At 43.7% G+C, this 19388-nt stretch overlaps 1 protein-coding gene across 1 annotated transcript in view; it reads right to left on the bottom strand.

Moving 5' to 3' along the window:
• LOC121276499 (catenin delta-2-like) overlaps nt 1-19388 on the bottom strand; it is a 943152-nt gene that overhangs the window by 454843 nt on the left and 468921 nt on the right. Inside the window, exons 3-7 of the mRNA XM_041184989.1 lie at nt 17608-17642; nt 16995-17111; nt 16593-16777; nt 13069-13612; nt 3506-3700 (exon numbers count right to left, since the gene is read on the bottom strand). Of these exons, the coding sequence (XP_041040923.1) occupies nt 3506-3700; nt 13069-13612; nt 16593-16777; nt 16995-17111; nt 17608-17642 (1076 nt within the window). The remainder of the gene's footprint in view (nt 1-3505; nt 3701-13068; nt 13613-16592; nt 16778-16994; nt 17112-17607; nt 17643-19388) is intronic.

Genomic DNA, 19388 nt, shown 5'->3' with positions numbered 1-19388 from the left:
GACAGCACCCATCAGTGGTCAGTTCAAAATGTTCCCATTTTCCACACCAGTCATTATATGGTCTCTCAGGGTGGAATTTTACAGTCCCTCCCACTGGTGGGTCTTCTGGTCTTGGCGAAGTCAATGGAGCTTTGAATCGCTTATAGCATTTTCTGGTAAAATTCCACCCACAATACGAGATTTCTACTTTATTGCCCACTGAAGGACTTAAATTAGGTCATCCAAACTCACTATAGTAACAGCATAGACAGGGCGGAATCATCCCAGATTTGCATTAAGTGCGGTAGCGGGTGGGTAAAAGAACATTTTACCCGCCAGCTGCAACGGTGGTTTCTCGCGCCATATTGTCCGCTTCCCGCCTCATTAATTATGCAGCCACAGGAACAAGCCATCTCGCAGGCAGCCTCTGAATTGCCCGCTACGGCGTTACCACATCATTTTCTCATTCTGGGTGCCATATCTAAACAGCAGCCGCGCACACAGTGCTCAATGCTTGCAGCTCGGGCCTGCTCCAGTGAAGATGTGGCCCTGAAAGCCAAGAAGAGTTCAATGGCCCATCACTGGAATGCCTTTTGGAGGCCCGTCGTCCTCCACCCCTGCTCTTACCACAGAAAGTCCAGCAATCTCACCACTCCGGCTTGGGAGACGGTGGCAGTGGTGGTCAGTGCCAATGCTGCACAGAAAAGGTTGGCCATATAGCGCAGAAAGAGGATGAATGATCTCCTCTGTGCCGCCAGGGTAAGGCAACCATTTCATCACTCTAAACTCACTCACTCACAAGGCCATCACATATTCACTGGCATCTCACTCACTCCCAGCACAAGGGACATCACCGCTCAGTCTTTCACACACACCCGCACATCTCCATCTGACATCATCTCCTCTATAGACTGTGTCCTCAGCCCTCAGCATCTTGAGGCCACTTGCACAGATCAACATGTGCCCCCACACACACACCCTGGGAAACGCCTTTTCCCAGTACAGCCCTCGCCCTGCAGCCTCTTCCCTTGCCTGAGGCCACTTCTCCCCCTCCCCCAAGCAAGCCCTAGCCCTGCAGCTGTTGAAAAGCCACCCCGCTTTACGGCTAGTCTGGTAGGTAGAGATCTGCCTGTGAGCCTCCCAAAAAGTGATGTGGTGCTGTCTGTGAAGCCTGGTGCTGATGACGATGAGTGCTGCCCGAAGCAAGCTGGCAAACAAACCTCAAAGTCCCGAGTGAAGTGCAGCTCGCCAAGTGCATGTCGCTTATGTGCAGCTGTGAAACACGTGGGTGTGCTTGTGCTTGGATGATCCAGCGTGGAGGGATGATTCCAGCGACTAGAGCTTATAATTATGTGCAGATGTATTACAATGATGTTCCCGATGGTGCGGCAGTGGGAAATGCGGCTCGCCATTGATGTTCGTAAACTGGTTTCATGACAGAGTGAAACCGATTTTTGGCCTCCTCGCCATATTGTCCACTTACGCCTGCCATGACGCCTGGTGCCAACAGGGGTGGAAATTTCCAGCCACAGTTTCAGCATATCCTTCATATTCTGCTGTACCAGTGCCAATGTTTCATATTCACGCCTTGGTGAAGTCAATTCAATTTGAGAATTTTCTTTGCCTGGTTCTTCAGAGCATATAAGCAGATAAGGGACATCTTAAGTGATGCTGAAGGTTATTTTCATTAGATAAGGATATCAAGAGATATGGAGTTAAGTCAGGTAAATGGAGTTGGATATAAATCAGCCATAGGATTCCCTCCCTAAATCACCTCACCTTTCCCTCTTTCTTTCAGATGCTCCTTAAAACCGATCTTTGTGACCAAGCCTTTGTCCTAATAGCTCCTTCTTTGATTCGATGTCAATTTCTATCTTTTTGCACTCATGTAAAGTCCTTGGACTATCTTAGTTACATTAAAGGCACGATATAAATGCAAGTTTTTGCTGTTATAAACAGTTACACGATTCTGATGGGCATGAATGGTGATTAAAAGATAGAATTATGAAGTTCTTCGTTGTCTTTTTGACCAGGAAATAGAGTCTTTATTTGTTGGAAGCATTTTCTAAACAACAGCAGTAAACCTTAGGGGCATTCTATTGTTTGTTGGGAGAGCTCACACAGAGAGCGTAAGGTCATTGCACTGAGCTTAGTGTGTGTGAGCACGCAGCATTGTTAGTCTGAGAACCAGCACAACACAACACATATAACTGAATCATCTTCACTTAAGGTTACCAACCCTCCAGGTTTGTCGTTGAGTCTCCATGAATTGAAGATTGATCTCAAGAATACTGCCAGGAGCAACCACGGGAGAAAAATCATAGGGGTGATAAAAGAATTGAGTGTTTTTGAAGACTTTCTATGAACGTTTTTTCATTGAGTAGTTATAAAAATATTGGAGATGGGAAAAGTGTTGTTTGGCTGGCAGTCAAAATCATCCATTTGGGCAATGAAGAGTCAGTTCGCTTTGTGATTGTTGTGGGAAGGTGGAGCTTTGGGCAACCAATCATGGAATATCATGGAAGCGAGACGGTTGGGGTGAATAGGACATGTGATGAAAGCTTCAGGCCGTCGTCCAACCAGAGTTGGCAACCCTAAACTTGACTTAAATCGTGACTTTGTGGAGCAAATGGGCTGCCAACATAAGCAGCTATATGGGTATGGATTGTTTGATCCCTAATACATTAGGCCAGAAGTAATGTTATCAAGTCCTGAGGCAGTGCTGGAAAATAATAGTTTTTAAAGGTGAAATACAATGAATTACATAACACAGGAGAACACAATCTTTCCTGCTCACTAATTTAGTCAAGCTAAACCATAATTAATGAAATTTATCCAGCAGTGGCTTTTGAAAATGTCTTTGCTGATCAGAATAAATGCCTCATTCCAACTGCTGGCAAACGTGACTTGCTGGGGTGTGATTTTAGGGAGACTGCAGGAGTGCAGGTAACAGCAAATACCATTCCTCACATCAAATCCTTTGTGGTCTGTCATGTGGCCTACTTCTGTGCTGGAACCATTCTGTGATTCTGTGAGCCCTTTGGGTGTGATGTTGAACTGAGGCCCTATACCCGCCCTCTCTAACATGCAGAAATAATTCCACAACACTATCTGAGGAAGAGCTGGGGAGTTCTTCCTGGTATCCTGACCCATATTTATCCCTCAACCAAAATCATTAAAACAGGTTATCTGGTCATGATCTCAGTGTTGTTTCTGGGACACAAACCTGTTGCTGCGTTTCCCACATTACAACAGAGCATCACACTTCAAGTGTACTGAATTGGCTGTGAGGCACTTTGGAATACACTGAGATCAACAAATGTGCACCATAAGTGCAAGTTTGTTCTTTGTTTTATGTGTAAATTTCTCACTGAGAGCTACGATGCAAGTAAACATATTGGTTGTGAGGGGAAGTGGTGGTGGGCAGGGGGGACAGGTAGCAGGTGTATAATTTACAAAAACAGAATATAGCATGATAGAAACCACTTTGATGACAAGCATGACAGCTTTATATACATCACTGTACCTGTACTAGTACGATATGTCCCTGTAAGAGATGCCTGCAGCGGGTCTCCTTGACTTTGACTTAGGCTCCTCATTGGGGGCTTTTGATAGACTCTATCTTCATATATAGGGTCGATGTGGTGCTCTGGAGACTGCAGTGGGCGCAGGTCAGGGCCCAGGTGGCTGTGCTGGCTGCTGTAGGAGGCACGGGAACTGGCTGTGGTGCACGAGAGAAAACAACACGTTGTGAGTTCAAAACCCACAGTCAGCCTAAGCAGAAAAAAATAGCTGAACAGATTCTAAATCTGCAAACTGGGGACACATCATGTCAGGTCAGATCAGGTCAGCTCCCTGGTGGATGTGAGACTGAGGCCTCATTTTTCATTTTGTTAGGAAAACAGACATGATCATAATCCTGGGGTTGTGGGGAGGGGGTAAGTTTAACCCAGCCCGTCCAACAGGTTTCTGACAAAATTGGATCGGCCACTGGGTTTTCATCCTGGTTTTATCCTTCTTTCGAGCCTGTGGACATTCTGGATGACTTGATACATGATTCATAGCTTTGGAATAAAATCAACTGGAATGAGACAGTTCCTGGTTACAAAAGCAACAAGTTGGGCAGCTTATTAATGCCACTCATTAATTAGCGTCATGGGGTACCCAGATAGAGGTTGGCATTGGACACATTGACTTTAACCATGCTACTGTGGGAAGCAGACAAACAGTTGGCAGGTGCTGACCTGCAAAAGGTGGGCAAGTTCCAGAAAACCAGTTGTCACTCAGCTGCTCTGGTGCAGCCCTCCAGGCTGACTGATGACCAAGAAGGGAGGAGACACAAAAGCAAGACAGCTGACCACAGTTTTGGAAATACCTGAGCCAGGGGAGGGAAAACCTTTTTAAAAATAATGAGCAGTAACCTGCAGTTGAGGGTGGGGGCAGTGGTGGTGCAAATCAATTGAATAAATCAGCAATAACTGACTACATCAGAAAGAGACAGGGCAATGTGCTGGTTGTAGAAAATAGATAAACAGACTGACGCAATGCAGTTCTGGTGAAAGGGCATTGCAAGGCAGAGTTGAGCAAGCCAATCCATTTGCACTAAAGCTGACCTGACATGCCTGACACCAGCACCAGATACCTACATGGAACGTGTTCCCTCCTGTTATAGTGAGCACAAAATTCAACACCCTATAAAGCACAAACTCTTTAAACCACCCAAGGTGTCTCCTCATTATTTTAAAAAGTAAGTACGTATCCCTGTGCACGTGGATATCTGTGTGTCTACATGCAGGTGTATAGATATGGGTGTACAAGAGGGTCTGCAAGAGAGAATGGATGGGAACTAAAAAGTCTGTGTGAGAGATGGAAACAGCGCGTGAGAGATTGCTCGTGCAAGTGTGAGCGCATCTGTGTGCATGTGAGTGAGAAAGGAAAAGAAGAGTGTGCCATGTGGAAGAGTATATGCATAAGAAAGTGTTGGCTTGTGTCTGTGCAAGGGGGAGATCCCTCATAAATGGTGCGTGTGTATGAGAAAATATAAATATGAGAAAGCATGAGTCCTTTGTTTTTGGAGAATGAGGAGCAATTGTGTCTGTGTTCAATCTTCTATTGGCAATATTGGTTAAATGGGTTAAGATCGAGTTACCAGGGTCAACTAATACATGATTTATGACACCAGAACAGAGTCAGCAGAACGATGGCAGCTCCAGTTTGGTCACCTCATGGTAATAAGTGTTACAGTTGAAGTAAATGGATTTGCATTGCAGACTCAGGAAAAAAAAAACAATTTCATGCAAATGATTATTCTTTATCTTGGACTAAAATCCAATTTTCAAATTATTTCAAAAGACTGTGGATTCAATGATGAGCATTAGTCAGCAGCTCTGACCCCGATATGAACTCTAAGGAAGGGCATCTCCCATTAACAGCTGAAGAATGCACCCAATAACCACGACTGAGCCATGTGATCTCATTGCGAGCAGTGTGTCACATTAAAGACTCAATTCCACAGCCTTAACTCTGAAAATTACAGCTGAGTGTAAGGAGAAAGGCAAATGCCTCTATAGTGCTCCTTAAAGTGCTGTTCTGCATCACAGGTGACAGCAAAGACAACCGTCAGTAATTAGCTCCATTGAATCAATCTATTGTATTGAACTTTGCCTGTTTTGTTCAGCTTCCTGTTTTAAGGTCTTGCTCCTCCATTGGTTGGGACAGTGGAATTTCCTAGGCTGCTATTTTTGACTGGCTAATTTTGCCCTGTCTGTTCCATCCTCCTCACATTTCTATAGTGTGTTTTGCAACCATTGAATATTCTGAAACAATTTACAGCCAAAGAAGTACTTTTGAAGTGTAGTCATTATTGTAATGTAAGATTAGTGAGTTCTGGTGGCCCTGACTTTTGACTGTTAAGGGATTAATCCATAGGTTGCAGTGACAGTAGGCCCTTTGAGACATAGGAATGTTAGGAACAGGAATAGGCCATTCCAGCCCCTTGTATCTGTTCCACCACACTATTAAGCCATGGCTGATCTGCACCTCAATTCCATTTTCCATATCTCTGATACCCTTACCCAACAAACTGTCCCCCATCCTTTTGCAGGAGAGAATTCCAGATTTCTGCTGCCATCTATGTGGAAAGTGGTTCCTGATTTCACTCATGGATATCCTAACTTCAATTTTAAGATTAAGTTCTCTCATTCTTGATTCCCTATTCATCATATCACACCTTTCACCATTTGAAACATTTCGATCAGGCCAATCCACAGTCTTCTATACTTAAGGGAGTACAAGTCATTTTAAGTAAGTTGTCCTCATAATTTAACCCTCCAAGTCCTGGCATCATTCTAGTGGAGCTGTCTCCTTCTCCGAGAGCCTAAAACTGAATGCAAACTCTTATTCAAGTATGAAGCATATTTCTCTAAGGTTAGAAGACAATAAAAGAGCATCATCTGTATTGGCTTGGGCATGGGCTAAGTCTGAGTGAGCTGTTCACATGGTGATATTGGTCAGACTAGAAAAAAGTAGCATTTTCATTTGAGCAATCTTCCCAAACCCATTACCTTCCCCACCAACTCTGTCCCTTTTGATGTAGTGAAATTGAAAGGTCGGAACAGATATTATGAGTCATATGGCCTTCTCCTGCTGATACTTTCTGGCCAGAATCTTCTGCTCGCTGATGCGTAAAATGACATACGGTGACGTCAGGCGTCTGTCCCAACATCAATGCGCATCATTCAGATCCTCAGTTCAGCAAGCACACAGCAAAGTTGGCTGTTTGCCCACTGAACTGTCAAAGGCCTATTAAGGCCATTTAGATTCCAATTAAGAATATTAACTCAGGCGGCCTTCACATTTATCATGGAACCTCATCCACAGGTGGGATGAGGTTTCATGAAGGGTTTATAAATCAAATAAATTTTTTAATTGAAATTCATTGACATGTCCCAGCTCATGTGACACTGTCGCATGAGGGGGTATGAGTTAAATTTTTTTTTCTTTCTTCAATAAAATTTTTAAAATTCAAATTAATCTCCCTGAGGCAGCTCTGTGCCTCAGGGAGATTTCTGCACTCTTTCATGTGCATGCACAGGGAGCGCTCAGCGCGCGCAAAATGGTGGCGCCCAGCTGATCACGGGTGGTGATCGGCTGCACGCCCGCCCGCGCCTGCTCCCGCCCCTCTATACAAATAGCTCAATTCTGAAAGTAAACTCATAGAGAGAAGAATTTTAGGTGAACACATGAATAAGGTGCTTGTTAGCATTAGGCAGGGCAACTCCAAGACCATTATTTTTGAGCTACTTACTGGCCTATCCCTTCCTGGCACAGACATTGAACACCAGCACAATTGGGCATAGGAAAGTTTCCACCTCTCCACATGTTGTAGTCTGGAGCTATGGAAAGTGACAGTAGAGGCTCCCAACTTTCTTTCCATCATATGGCTGACCAGGAATCTCTCCCGGGCTCTGAGGCACCCACTATGCCATAAGATCTCGCCAACAACCCCTTTAATTCAATAGGAAAGAGAAAGGAAAGAAATGGGATCTCAGCACTGCCACTGGCAGGTCCAGAGCAGAGAGGAAGGCCATGATGGCGGCAGATCCAGTGCAGGTAAAGCATCTCTGGCTGTGGCAGTGAGTGAGTGAGTGAGTGACACTGAGAAAGGAGGACAAGGGTTAGGGGGAAAATGAGGCCTCTCTGGAAAGAGAGAGATGCTATAGACAACAATTCCTCATGTTCACACTTGCAACTTATTTATTTATTTATATATATGATTTCCCAACTCTTTTTTAAAAAATAAACCTTGATATTTCCTTCTCCTAGGCCTGGCTTTCAAGTTTACAAACCACTGCTGGACTGATAATAACCAAAGAAAGAAGTTAAATCTTTTCCAATGACTTTCTTCTTCTTTTGTATCTATCCAATAAATTATTTTGTGAACAAAGTTTAAAGTAGAGGGATCTCTGGTGGAGGGAGAAAGAATATTATGGGGTAAATCCATTCTTTTGCTTCCCTTAGGTTTTTCTCTAAATGTTTTGGCTATAGAGATGTCTGTCTGTATACAAGATTTTCTCAGCTGTCGTGCGTATGTTTTCTTTTTTAAAAAAGTTTGGAAGTGTAGAAAAGTTGGAAGTCTAGTCGATCCATAAGAGCCTGATTTCCTAAGCCTTAAGTTTGCTTTAATATCAGCCGTTGGAGGAGGCCGATGGGGATGGGGGTGCGGGTGGAAAATGAAGGAAAACTGTTTAATTGTTGTTGGATTCTTGGCCATCTGCCCAGCACCAAGTCTCTTGTTTCTTTACTGGAGGCTTAAAGCAAATTTGCAATTTCCTGTTTTGAGAACAGTTTGGTTTCTAACTTAAACCTTCAGGTCGGTTTTATGTTAATGAAGAGGTATTAGATAGGCTGTTTATACTTAAAGTTGATAAAGCATGAGGACTGGATGGGAAACATCCAAGGGTAAAGAGGGAAGTGAGAGTGGAAATCGCAGAAGCACTGGACATAATTTTCCAGTCTTTCTTGGACTCAGGGTGGTGCCAGAGGACTGGGGAATTGCAAATATTACAAAGTTGTAAAGGTAAGCCCAGCAAATGAGGCCAGTCAGTTACCTTTGTTCTTTGTTCTTTCATGGGATGTGGGGGGGTCACTGACAAAGCCAGCATTTGTTGCCCATCCCTAATTGCCCTTGAAGTGAACATTTCAAAGGGCAATTAAGAGTCAACAACATTGCTGTGGGTCTGGAGTCACATGTAGGCCAAAGCAGGTAAGGATGGCAGATTTCCTTCCCTAAAGGACATTAGTGAACCAGATGGGTTTTTACATCAATTAATGATAGTTTCATGGTCACCATTACTGAGACTAGCTTTATATTCCAGATTTATTAATTGAATTTAAATTCCACCAGCTGCTGTGATGGGATTTGAACCCATATGTCCCCAGGGTGTTAGTCTGGGCCTCTGGATTACTAATCCAGTATTATTCCACCACCTCTCCAAAGCTTAGCTTTGATGGTGGGGAAACTTCTGGAAAAGATAATTCAGAAGGAAACTAATAGTCACATAGACAAATGTGGGTTAATTAAGGAAAGCCAGTGCGGATAACAGGAAAATTGTGCTTAATTAAATTGCTGGAGTGTTTTGAAAAGGTAACAGAGAGGGTTGATGAGGGCAATGCTGTGATGTGGTGCAATGGACAGTCAAAAGGAATTTGATACAATGCCGTACAACAGACTTGTGAGCAAAGTTATAGCTCATGAAATAAAAGAGATAGTAGCAATATTGATATGAACTTGGCTGAGTGCCAGGAAAGAGAGTAGTGGTTAATGGATATTTCTTGGGCTGGAGGAAAGTTTGTAGTGGAGTTCCCCGAGGGTCAGTGTTGGGACCCTTGCTCTCCCTGATATATATTAATGACCTAGATCTTGGTGTACAGGGAAAATTTCAAAATTTGCAGCTGAAATGAGCCTTGGAAGCATTGTGAACTGTGAGGAGGATATTGCATAACTTCAAAAGAACGTAGACAAGTTGGTGGAATGGACGGACAGCTGGCAGATGAAGTTCATTGTGGAGAAATGTGAAATGATTCATTTTGATTGGAAGAACATGGAGAAACAATATAAAATAAAGGGTGCAACTCGAAAGGGGTTGCAGGTGCAGAGAGACCTGAATATATATGTGCATAAGTCATTGAAGGTGGCAGGACAGGTTGAGAGAGCAGTTAATAGAGTATAAGTCTATTGGCTTTATTAATAAGGGCATAGAGTACAGAGCAAGGAGGTTATGTTGAACTTGTATAAGACACTAGTTCAGCCTCAGCTGAAGCATTGCATCCAGTTCTAGCTGCTGCACTTCAGGGAAGATGTGAATGCACTGGAAGAGTGCAAAAAAGTTTCGCAAGAATGAGGAACTTCAATTATGAAGATAGATTGGAGAGGTTGAGAGTGTTTTCCTCAGAGAAGAGAAGACTGAGAGGAGGTTTGATAGAGGGGGTCTGGACAGAGTCGATAGGGAGAAACTGCTCTCACTGGTGAAAGGATCAGGAACACGAGGGCACAAATTTAAAGTAATTGGCAAAAGAAGCAAAAGTGACATCAAGAAAAATGTTTTCTCGCAATGGCTGGTGAAGTCTGGAACGTACCGCCTGAGAGTAAGGTGAGGCAGGTTCAATTGAAGCATTCCAAAGGGAATTAGATTGTTAACTGAAAAGGGAGAATGTGGAAGGTTACAGGAAGAAGGTGCACTGATAGCACTAGATGACTTGCTCATTTGGAGAGCCGGTGCACATACAATGGGCCAAATGGCATCCTTCTGTGCTGTAACACTTCCGTGTTTCTATGAAGGAGTCCCTGAAAACTATAATGTAGACCCTGAAAATCATAAAGTAGTCTTTAAAACAATTTTTTTTACCCCTGATCATGAAGCATTGTAGAGCTGGAGAAGGTTATAGAAGTAGAACAAAAAATTGAAATTAAGAGCTTGTTGTCAATCACCAACAGGAATTGCCCTCCCACTCAGTCTCTTACCCCAATCTACCACCCCATGGAACAGGGTATGGGAGTTGTGATCCACCGTACAACCTAATCAAATACAATCTTAATGCTGTAACAACTGTAAACAGATATGAAGAATGTCAATCATCACATGTCAAAACAAAATTATAACCTAGAAGGCTGCAAAAAATCTTTTCTGGATCTGGATAATCGAAAGATAAACATAATAGACATTTATTTAGCAAATGCAAATCCCCGAAGCCAAGCAATAGTCTCCTCCTTTGCTAAGTTTTAAGGGATTGGTCTGCTGCATTTTACAGTACGTACAGGGGACACTCCTGGGTAATGTGCAGCATTGTTTATGTCTCTCCAAAAGTACATAAGGGGTTTCAACTGAGTCCCTAGTGGTGGAGGTTGGCTGCACAGGGTCCCTGGTCTGTCCTGAATCTGTTTAGCAAGGCCCCCTCACGCTATGGTAGTTCAAAGGCTGCCATTTGACTGATGGGGCTTGTCACAAGCAACTTGCTCCTGATGTCATGGGAAGAATTTTCCAGTCAGCGAGCGGGGGCAAGGCCCGCTCGCCGACGCGTAAAGTAACGCGCAGTGATGTCGGGCGGGTGTCCCGAAGTCACCATGCATCGTTTAGATTGTCAGTTCGGCGGGTGTGCAGCCGCATCGGCTGTGCACCCACCGAACTGTCAAAGGGCTTTTAAGGCCATTAACAAAGTAATTAAAGTTGTTTAGAATGCTGCCCATCCAACCTTAAGGTTGGCGGGCAGGCAAAGAGCCCAGGCGGCCTTCGCATTTTTCATGAAATCTCATCCACGGGCGGGATGAGGTTTCATGAAGGGTTTATTAATTAAATAAAAATTTTTGAAAAAATTAACGGACATGTCCCAGCTCATGTGACAGTTTCACATGAGGGGACATGTCCTTAAAATATTTTTTTTCTTTAATTAAATTTTTCACAACTTAAACTAATATCCCTGAGGTGCGAAAGAGCGCAGGCCCTGACTCAGGGAATCCCCCCGCCCACACAGGGAGCGCTCAGTGCTTCCGGGGGTGCATCACGCTGGGCGGGCCTTAATTAGCCTGCCCAGGTAAAATGGTGGTGCGCACCTGATTGGGGGTGCCAATCAGGTTCACGCTCGCTCCCACTCGCCCCCGCACAACCCCCCTCCCCCGACAGGGGAAAATTCAGCCCCAAGTGTTTCCCATTCCTTGACCCACATGTGGCAACATTCCTGTGCAAGATCTACCAGCAGACATATGGTAATAATGTTAATTAATATTTAAAAATGTGATAGGCACATGAGACTTGTTAAAGAATATTCTGCACAATAGCTGGAAAACATTAACCTCTGTCCTTTATCAAACACAGTGAAAAGGTCTACCTAATGCAGCTCTTCTAATTACCAACATGGATTTAGAAACTGTTTTTGTCTGCTATTTTTAAATAGAACTTATTACATAGAATTTTACAGCATAGGAACAAGTCTATGCCAATGTTTATGTTTTACGTGAGTCTCCTCCATCTCTACTTAATTCACCTAACCCAATCAACAGTTCTTTCTGCTTCTTTCTTCCTCATCTGCTTATTTAGCTTCCACATACATGTAGCTACATGCTATGCTATGCTATTCTACATTATATCTTGCATTTTGATAGCAAGATTAAGAAGGCTGCCTACTGCTTTGAAAATAACTGCTTATATGGGTAGGGACGCAATAGGATCCAGGCATATAGAGCAATAATATTTAACAAAGTCATAAAATGTGCAAACAATTGCATTGTGGTTCCATTCTAGAGGAAAGCAATTCAAAAAGAGAGAAGTTATGCTAGACTAGTTTGAACCTATGTGGCTACATAATGGTTTCCATATTACAAAAAAGATAAAGGGCAGAGTTTACTGGCCCGACAGGCATCGTTGCGGGAGGGATGGGAACATTTGGAGAGCTGTTAAAAACCAATGGCTCTCCAGATTTTCCTGTTCTTCCTGCGAGAGAAAATGCTCAGGAGGTTTACAAAGATGTCACCAGAATGGAGAGGGTACAAAAACTTTCAAGAAAGCCTATCAAGAACTCTTTTCTCTAGAAAAGGATAAGAGATGACCTGATGGGGGGTCTTTTATATTAGGATGTGATAGAGATGAAGAAGATGTTTCCAGAAAAGTAGGGGCTATTAATTTACGATAGTCACTAATAAATCTGCAAAATTCTGTATAATGTGAAATTTACTTTAACCACCCCTTATGGCAGTGTGTTTCACATTCTTACCACTTGTTGAGTAAAGAAGTTCTTGCTGAATTTGTTTTGGATTTATTGGAGACTATCTTATAATCATGACCCCTAGTCTTCAACTCCCCCACAAGTGGGATTATATTCTCGATGATGACACTATTGAACCCCTTTATAATTGTAAAAACCTATCAGGTCATCCCTCTCTACAGTCGCAACCTGTTGAGCTTTTCCTAATAGATGTACTCTCTCTGTTCTGGCAGCAGCCTGGTAAATCTTCTCTGCATCTTCTCCAATATCTTTTCTCGAAAGCAGTAACATCTCTCTTGATGATAAACATGTCCGTCTGCCAAATTGAATTACCTGCCAAGCTGCCGGGCCTCTGTAGAGTCGAGCGCTCATACAGCTCCTGTGGGTGTTTGCCGTACAGATCAGATGCATGGCCAAGGCGTTTGGTGGGCGAAAGCGTGGCATAGCTGGGCTGGGATGAGCTGGCCTGGTGCGCGGGCGAGGTCGCAGCGATGGCTGGGGGCGAGGGGGAGAGGGCGGCTGAGGACACCACAATGTTGACCGGGGAGCTTGTGCTGTAGGACTTGGAAAGCCGGCTGGGTGAGGCCGTTTGCTTGGGGGAGGCAAGCCGCTGGGCACTGTAGACACCACTCTCCGCAGTTGAGCCCGCTCGCTGGAGCTTAGGTGGTGAGCCTGTGCGCTGCAGGGACATGGGTGAGCTCACCCTCTGAGCGGGAAGCGTGGCACTGACATAGTAGACTGAAGATGGATGCTGAGGGTCAGGCAGGCGGAAGGCACTCCCATGGCTTTGCACAAAAGCCTCCCTGGACTGCGATGCAGAGTGGGATGGGGAGCTCTCAGATCCTGATGTACGACTACCATCACCAACACGGTTAACCTGCAGGGTGTGGGAGTGGGAAACAGATAAAGTTAATTTTTGAAGAAAGCAAATTGAGTCAAAATTACACCAACAGCAACAGCTTGCATTTATATGACACCTTTAGCATAGTAAGACATCCTACAACACTTCAAAGGAACATTATCAAATAGAAATTTGACACAGACCCACATGAGGAAAAAGTAGGACAGGTGTCCTAAAGCTTGGTAGGTTTTTAGGAGCATCTGAAAGGATGAGAGAGAGAGGTGGAGATGTTTAGGAAGAGAATTCCAAGGCTTAGGACCTAAGCAATTGAAGACATGGTCACCAATGTTGGGGCAATGAAAACTGAGCTTGCACAAGAGGCCAGGATTTGAGGAGCACAGAGATCTTAAAGGATTGTAAGGCTAGAGGATGTTACAGAGACAGGGAGGCCCGAAGCCACGGAGGGATTTGAGTACTAGAGTGAGACTTATAAATTCAAGGCCTGTCAGACCAGACACCTGCAAGACAGAGGTGATGGGTCAACTGGAGTTGGTGCAGTTAGGCTATGGAAAACAGAAATCTGAATGAGCTGAAATTTACCGAGGGCCTTTAACATCGTCCCAAGAAACTTCACAGAAGAGCAATCAGATAAAAATTGACAACAAGCCACACAATGAGATTCTTAAAGGAGAGAGAAACAAGGAGATTTAGGGATGAGGTCCAGAGCATAGAGCCTAGACAGCAGAAGGCACAAGAACAAACTTTGCGGTAGGAAGGGGTGGGGGGAATGATGAGCAAGAGGACAAAGTTGAAGGAATGCAGAGTTCTTGGAGGAGGTAAATACTTGAGAAAAAGAATTGTGCTAATGTTTTTGCATGGGAGGAACAAGCACTACTTCGACTCCTTCTGCTGTCTCTGGCCAGAATTATCTAGTCTGCTATGACAATGTTGTGTGCGCAAACTTTTGTTGCACTGCATTAAGTTTTGGCCAGCCTGCCAGGAATTTCAATCACATTCTGGGGTTTGTGTTGAGGATTTTCCCCTCTGGGTCAGTAGAAAGACAAAACACATAGGAGAGAATTCACCCCCGTTGGGGGGTTGTGCGGGGACGGGTGGGCGCAGAGCCGATTGGCGCTCCCGATCAGTTTCACGCTGCCATTTTACGTGGGTGGGCCAATTAAGGCCCGCCCAGCGTGACACACACCTGGAAGTGCTGAGCGCTCCCTGTGCAGGCAGGGGGGCATTCCCTGAGAAAGAGGTGAGTTTTAAGTTTTAAAGGTTTTAATAAAGAAAGAAAAATTAAAACATGTCCCCTCAAGTGACAGTATCACATGAGCTGGCACATGTCAATGAGCTTTAATGAAAGAATTTATTTAATTTATAAACCATTCATGAAACCTCATCCCGCCTGTGGATGAGGTTCCATGAAAAATGCGAAGGCCGCCTGGGCTCTTCGCCTGCCCATCAACCTTAAGGTTGGACGGGCAGCTTTCTCAATAGCCTTAATTAGTTAATTAATGGCCCTAACAGGCCTTTGACAGTTTGGCTGCGCGCCCACCAAACTGAAAATCTAAATGACGCAGTGACATCAGGATGCACGCCTGATGTCACCCCGTGTCATTTTACGTCTCGGGGAGCAGGCCCCGCCCCCTCTCACCAAGCCGAAAATTATCCCTATACTGTTCTCAGTGCATGCTGATATATATCAGCCAATCTGAAGACAAAGGCAACCCTCCTGGGTTATACTGGCATCTCTAGGAATTAACGACTGGCCTCCTGAACTCTGTTGTAAGTGTCCAGGGAGAAAAATCATTGGCATTTGAAAGAACAGTTTTTGTAATTTTCTTTGGCCATTTTTGTTTATTAATTGTAAAAATATTAGAGAGGGGGGAAAAGAGACTGTTTGAGTGGTTGGATCAGTTGGAGGCAGGAAGTTATATGGGAAACGTAGCATAGTGGCTATGTTACTGGTCTAGTAATCAGAGGCTTGATCCAGAAAGGTGTTCAAATTCTGCTGCAGCAGCTGAGGGAACTTAAATTCAGTTATTTAAGTAAATGGGGAATAAAAGACTAGTATCAGCAATGATGAGCATGAAAGCTACTGAATTGTCTTAAAAACCCATTAGGCTTACTAATACCCTTTAGGGAAGGAAATCTGCTGTTCTTATACTGTCCATAACAATGTGGTTGACTCTTAACTGCCCTCTGAAATGACCTCGTAGCCATTCAGTTGTATCAAACTGCTACAGAAATATATAATATCTAACAGCACTGTGGATGTACCCACATCAGGTGGATCGCAGCAGTTCAAGAAAGCAGCTCACCACCATCTTCTTAAGGACAATTGAGGATGGGCAATAAGTGCTGGCCCACAGTGACACTCGCTTCCCTCTCCTGAATATCTGGCCAGAATTAGCAGCCTCACAGCCTCTGCAGATAATGGTAAACAGTAAAATCCTTTAATTGCTGCCCCAAGTATAAACAGCAGGAAGTGTGACTGCCTCAGTCATCTGTTGTGGTCCCGAGGTAGCATTCTTGCCCCCAAATCAGAAGGTTGAGGGTTCAAGCCCTACTCCAATAATTTGTGTGCAAAGTCTAGGCTGAGGCTCCAGTTCAATACTGAGGGAGATCTGCACTGTCAGAGGTGCTACCTTATGGCTGAGATGTTAAAATGGGGCCCAGTGTGCCCTCTCAGATGAGTAAGAAAGAACCCATGACACTATTTTGAAGGAGAGCAGGAGAGTTCCTTTGGTGCCCTAGCCAATATTTATTCCTCAAGCAACACCACTAAAAAAAAGATGGTCTCATCATGTATCTCAAAACTGTTTGTGGGAGCTTGTTGTGCGCAAATTGGCCATCATGCTTACGACATTACAAGAGTGATTACAACCAATGAAGTACTTTGGGATTGTAGAGTGCCTAAGGATGTCCTCAGGTTGTGAAAGGCGCTATATAAATCTAATTTATTTCATTTTTCTTTTGAAGGAGATGTTATTCTTATAGAGCTGTGTTGTACCTGACTATAGTTATGAATACCGACTCCTGCTCCAATCTGACCACTGGAGGTCCTCCCAGAGAGCTGCGATGTGGTTGAGTCACCTCGAGAGAGGGTCTGGTTGCTATGGTAACTGCCCGAGTACTGGTAGGACCCTTCTGGGTTGGCATTGATCTGTGAGGCACTCTGGGAGAGAGGATTGGACCCTGCATAAAGAGTCATTTGAGAACAGTCAGTGTACTTGTCAGCAAAGCAGATAGCATGTTAATTACTTAAAAAGCCTTTTGCCTACCCAACACAATTTGAGGCTTGCAGCCTTCAAGAATTTGGACCATAGCACATTAAGTGATAAGACTGATAGTTAGCAGCCTGTTTAACTAACCAAACAATAATAAGCTAAATATTAAATTAAATGAGTCTCACTTTCAGTTGAAGAGTATTCGTGATGGTCTAGTATTCCCGACTCTTGCAGGGACCTCAGGCAAGAGTCCACCAACTCCAAGCCGCTGGCGATTTCATCATCTGCACCTTTCTGTGCATCTGAAGTACACATGTATATGGTTCAAAAGAAGGGAGAGAACAGTGGAGTGATTAATACACCCTTGGTCTAATCAACGAGGAAGACTGACAATCTGAATTGTTAAGAAAGCTTAAGGAATTCCTCCTTTCGTCTCCTAGAAATTAATGCAGTACTCAACCTTCCGAACATGATCTAAAAATAAATGGCACCCTGGCACAACAGCAATTGGCATTGGTGCCCAATCAGTGCCAATTTTCCAGTGGCAATTTGAGAAGCTGCCAATGGAAGAGGCCCAGTACAAGAGGCTGCAACCTTCTGCTTTCCTTGCACTGCATGCAAACAATCTCCTTTAGCTCTAAGCTAACCTTGGACAGCCAATCTGCACTATTGTATCAAGGAATGCCAATCAATATTTCTCTGCTTGCAATCATCCACTGTTAAGGGGGAGGGAGCTCGGAAGACTTTCAGCATTTAACCCCTTCAAGAGAAGAATGTTAAAAATAAAAATGATTTTACCTTGTATGTGCCAGCGAAAGGAATCCTCTGTCGAACTGCAAGAATAAAAGCAAAATGTACATAAGTCAGGGTGCGCAAAAAGGCTAACTCTTATATTATAATTTGCACAGCCACCCCATGGATATAGTACAACAACAACAACTTATATTTGAATAGCGCCTTAAGGTAGTAAAGCATCCCAAGATGCTTCACTGGTATGTGATAAGACAAAATTTGACACTGAGCCACATAATTATTAGGATATGTGACCAAAAGCTTGTTCAGTGGTCGTTTTTAAGGAGCATGTTACAGGAGGAGGGAGAAGACACTTAGGGAGGGAATTTCACAGCTGAGGTCCCAGGTAGCCGAAGGTATGGCTGACAAAGATGGAGCACTGAAAATCAGGTATGTGCAAGAGGCCAGAATTGGTGGAGCACTGAGATTTTTGTGGCTTGTGCTGGGGAAGATTAAATGGATACAGAGGGGTGAGGCCATAGAGGGATTTGAACACATTTCAGAATTTAAAATTGATTTGAAAACGATTGAGAACCATTCTGGATTTTTTTTGTTTTAAATGTGCTAATTTTCTCTATTCCTCCTCCTTTAGTCTCTCACTGGAGCAGATTTCCACGAGTACAAGGCAGCCTGCAGTATGCTGTCCAGCTTGCCAGGTTAGTGTTAGCAGGCTGAGCGATTGCAAGGGCATTGTAGCCTAGATCCATCCTGTCCTCATCCACAATGCATAACTCCAGCAGGGTTTGCAGGATGTCCATCATTGGGAGCAGGAGCAGGAAGCCAAGACCTGCTTGGCCCTCCATGCCTCAGAGCTACCTATAACACTCCCTGACACTACCAGATAATTCAGAGAACAAAGGTTCAGCACACATTGGAAATTGATCTCCAAGGTCATACAGCTCAGCTGATCGCTGGTTAAACTCACTGAGGCATCAGCTGAGCTGCTATTTAGAATACCTTCAATGAAACAATAGACGTGGATTATAATCGTAGCCCCTTATTGAGACCATTCCAGATTAAGTATACTCCTTGGGTGATCACTCACACTTGAGGTTGAAAAAGACAGACCTCATAGTATTTAAATGGGTCTGAAGAACTATTTAACTCTTCCTGAAGGAAAGGAACCACCAGAGAATATTACCTCCTGACAGCTTTTTAACAAGTTTTTCCTAGATTTTAACAATTCGGATATAATAAGGATCCGGGCATCCCTCCTTAACAATATACCTCTCCACTGAGGAGTGTACGGAGATGGGTTCTCGAGTTTGGATACAGAAGACAATATGCGACAATATATTTTCTCAATTATATAAAAGTTTACTAAAGAGCCGAACATGCAATTCATTCCTGATGGTAAATCAATCGCAATTTTGACAGTTCTAGCAAAGGCAAGTATAATCTTGTTTCTAATAGAAAATCTAAGTCTTATTAATATTACAGAGAGAGAGATACTTAAGATATCTATCAAAATTTAAAGAAGTATTTACCTTTAAACCCCAAGTAGAAAGTCACAGAGTCTTGTCAGATATTCTATGCCAAGTAAGGGGAGAACTATCATCGCTATACTACAGCAGCATGCCTTCACCTCGAGAAATGCTTGAGTGAATCCAAAGAATCTAAAAATCCTATTGTGTGGTTCCAGTATTTATACCATAAAAGAGCTGAACCATTTTGAGCACACAAGCTGGACAAGATCATTTCATTTTAGTCTACATACTTCATTTTAGTCAACATCCTTCAAACAAACAGGATACTGAGAGGTGCAGATGGTGGTCACTACACTCAGT

This window comes from Carcharodon carcharias, chromosome 3, assembly GCF_017639515.1.
Source record: "Carcharodon carcharias isolate sCarCar2 chromosome 3, sCarCar2.pri, whole genome shotgun sequence".
Lineage (NCBI taxonomy): Eukaryota > Metazoa > Chordata > Chondrichthyes > Lamniformes > Lamnidae > Carcharodon > Carcharodon carcharias.
This window is presented reverse-complemented; position numbering and strand designations above follow the sequence as displayed.